Source organism: Sceloporus undulatus, unplaced genomic scaffold (genome assembly GCF_019175285.1).
Source record: "Sceloporus undulatus isolate JIND9_A2432 ecotype Alabama unplaced genomic scaffold, SceUnd_v1.1 scaffold_5556, whole genome shotgun sequence".
NCBI lineage: Eukaryota > Metazoa > Chordata > Lepidosauria > Squamata > Phrynosomatidae > Sceloporus > Sceloporus undulatus.
The window spans coordinates 1-3,354 of NW_024808475.1; the positions used below are offsets into that span (position 1 = coordinate 1).

General features: G+C 41.6%; 1 protein-coding gene across 1 annotated transcript; it reads left to right on the plus strand.

Moving 5' to 3' along the window:
• Positions 1-146: 146 nt before the first annotated feature.
• On the plus strand, positions 147-3,348 carry LOC121918186 (connector enhancer of kinase suppressor of ras 1-like; the record flags this gene model as incomplete). Its single annotated transcript, XM_042444275.1, has 3 exons — positions 147-346; positions 1,973-2,012; positions 3,091-3,348. Coding segments are annotated over 3 exons (428 nt in total), but the record flags the coding sequence as incomplete, so codon positions are not given.
• Positions 3,349-3,354: the final 6 nt, after the last annotated feature.

Sequence of the window (3,354 nt, forward strand, 5' to 3'; positions counted from 1 at the left end):
GAATTGGGAAGGGGAGTATGACATTCAGGTGATGCTTTTGAACTTTATGCTTCCATACAAATTCCCACTATTTGAGCCTCCTGATAGTGTAGACAATTTTTCTGGAGTCTGGACTAATGTACTGCTGTTGTTTTGGCTTTTGACAGATTCTCCTCCAGGAGCATCATCTGATCTTGCACAGGAAGAGCAGAGCTTTCAGTCGGTTTCAGAGGGACACACGACCCCAGAGACTGCCAGCCCTAACAAGCCCAGGACCTTGGAACTTGGGTTGCAAAGCCCACCAAGCCCTGAGCATGGATTTGTCCGAGGAAACAGGGGCTTGGGAGCTACTGATCCAGCCAAAGAAGTATGTATGTTTGCTTGTTTACAGATTTATTTATAAGAGCCCTCCCATACATTTCCCCCCAGTTCTGTTACTTCTACAGTTAACTCAGCTTTTGGGGATAATGGGGGCTGTAGTCAACACATTTGGAGGGTGGTGGCTTGGGGTTCTGGTTAATATCATCATCATCGCCACCACCACCATCACCTTTTTCCCAGTTCAGGACTCAAAGCATCATAAAGCAAATTTAAAAACATGTTACAGTCAACACTCCTTATCCACGGATTTTTTTATCCATGGATTCAAGCATCCATGGCTTGAAAATATTTTTTAAAAAGTAGAAATTTCAAATAGCAAACCTTGATTTTGCCATTTTATATAAGAGACACCATTTTACAATGCCATTGCATTTAATGGGACTTGAGCATCCAGGGATTTTGTTATCCACTGGGGGTCCTGGAACCAAACCCCAGCGGACAACAAGGGGACACTGTATTGAAAATTCACAAGATATAAAAGTTAAAATGGGATTCAATAATAAAAAAATTAAAACCAGATTAAAATATATATCATTAAACATGTGCATTCATGCATGTGCATGCACACCAGTACAACATTCAACGAAATTAGTGATTAGATGAAGAGGGAACTCATGAAGTGCTTGTCAAAATAGAAGAGCCTTTGCTTGTCTGTGCAAAGAAAGTAAGGAGAATGCCAGTCTAACTTCCCTGGGAAAGAGATCCAGAGCCTGGGGGCAGCCCCTGGAAGACCCTTCCTGATGTTCCCACCGAATGTACCTGTAAAGGTGGTGGGATAGAGAGAAGGGTCTCCCCGGCAGATCTCAAAGCATAGGGTGATTCATAAGGAAGAAAACCGTCCTTCAAATAGCCTAGAAGCATCACCTAAAAATATCTGTACATGTTCAGTCAGGAAACTAATACAGTGGGACCAGTACCCTAAAAATGACAGAAATGTTTTCGAAAAGTAACCTGGGAAGCTGCCTTAACAGAGTATTAGATCACAGATCCACTTAATCCAGTACTGTCTGCTCAGCAGCAAGAATAGTCCAGGTTTTCAGGAAGCATTCTTTTCCTTTCTGAAATCCAGAACACTTCTGGTCCCAAGCATTTTGGATAAGAGAGACTCAACCTGTACTACATTTTGATGGCTGGGCATGGGGAAACAGTTTTACAGTGTGCAAATTTATACAAAGGCGAGGGGAAGCTTGTCATATAGTCTGGGTTCAAATTGCTTAGAACATTTTTAAAGTGATAACCAGCACCTTGAATTAGATCTAGAAGTGAATAACTGTACAAGTATGTTTTATCTGTAGGGCTACTTCAGTCTAAGCATCCCTCAGGATTATTATCCTGGATCCAATTTTAACAGACTGCTCCTCTAGTCTGAGTCTTCTAAGAGGCTGCATGACACTTTCCCCATGTTGCAATATTTGTTTTCAGTTCCACTTCCAATGATCTAATGATGTACATTGGGGACCGCCATGTTAATTGGTTGCAGCAAAGCCAACAGTTATTACAGCACCTTAGATTAATATGTTTATTGTCTTAACACCTTCATTTACAGCATAAGCAGTGATGCTACCTTCCACTTAATCAGATTCAATAACAATGTTGTTTTCTCTTCTTGCAGGCTTCTCGGGGGAGCATTGAATATCGAAGAAAGCAGAAAGGTAACTGGTGTCTGTTTATTTCTCACTGGAACAAAGGAGCATGAAATGAATGGTCGATTCTGATTGTGTTAAAGTCATATACAACAATTCATAGTACGGTGGTTACTTCTGCATAAAGAAAAAGATTTGCCAAAAAACAAAGAGTATGCATATACAGGGGCAAACTTGAAAATAGTTATTGTAAGTTGAACAGAAACACACCTCCCTGTAGTGAGGAAAAAGTTGACCAGTGCACATGTTGTGCTATTGTCCAGTTGTTACTTGTGGGTGGGCAATTTAAGGTCCCATGCTTTTCCCTGCATGTGTGTGAGAGCTATATCTTTTATCTGTAGATATAACCTTCTGCTTTTTGGGAGGACAGTTTCTAAACTGGATAAAAATTGAGTCTTCTAGAACCAGAGTTTAGAAATATTTCCTTTTTTTTGGAGTTCTGAAACTTCCAGAATTCCTCCAGCTTGCATCATACTGGTTGGGGGATTCTGGAAGCTGTTGCTCTAAAAAGTAGCTTTCCAAGCTCTGTCTGAAACAACTGAATGCCTTGTTCTCACAAGTAGGAGACTGATGTCTCCTGGATATGTCTTGACCAAAACATGTATGACGTTTATCCAAGATAGCTCTTTCCCCAGCCCTGAAACATTGCTATGTCAAGTAAGAAACATGTGTCTGGACTGCACTACATGCAGTAGGTGCATATGTATTGTGAGGGGGGAAATCTTTTACTTTGAAAATTGGATGTTGGGGATTTATGCTTCAGCCCAGCCTTCTCTCTGATGTGCTTGTTTTCCACATGAATGGGTATTTTAGGATATAGACAAATATCAGTGTGTGTGTGGAACACTGGCAGAAAAATGCATAGAAGGCAGGAGGGGGTGGCTGAAATTCTGATCAAGAAATACTCCACACTTCACTATTTTGCTGCATGTTCCAATTGCTTGATTCTGTTGAATATGTAGGACACCAAACTATGGCTCTAAAAGGGTGACTAGGGGCTGTACTACAAGTTTGCATTTGCTCTGAATGGTGTGTGTGTCTTTCCTGTTTTGCAATGTCTCCCTTCCTAATTTTTGTCTGTGATCAGGCATGGCCACTAGGTTAAGCCGACGGCGCATCTCTTGCCAGGAACTGGGACAAGTAGACTGCGATGGCTGGCTCTTGAAGAAGAAGGACCATGTGGGCTTCATGGCCCAGAAATGGAAACGATTCTGGTTTGTGCTGAAGGGGCAGACTCTTTACTGGTACAACAATCCAAATGTGAGTGCACCCTGATTGCTAATGTATACAGTAGCCAGAAAGTGATAGCCCTTTAAAAGTTAGTATTGCCAGAGGGTAAAGCCACTGCGAA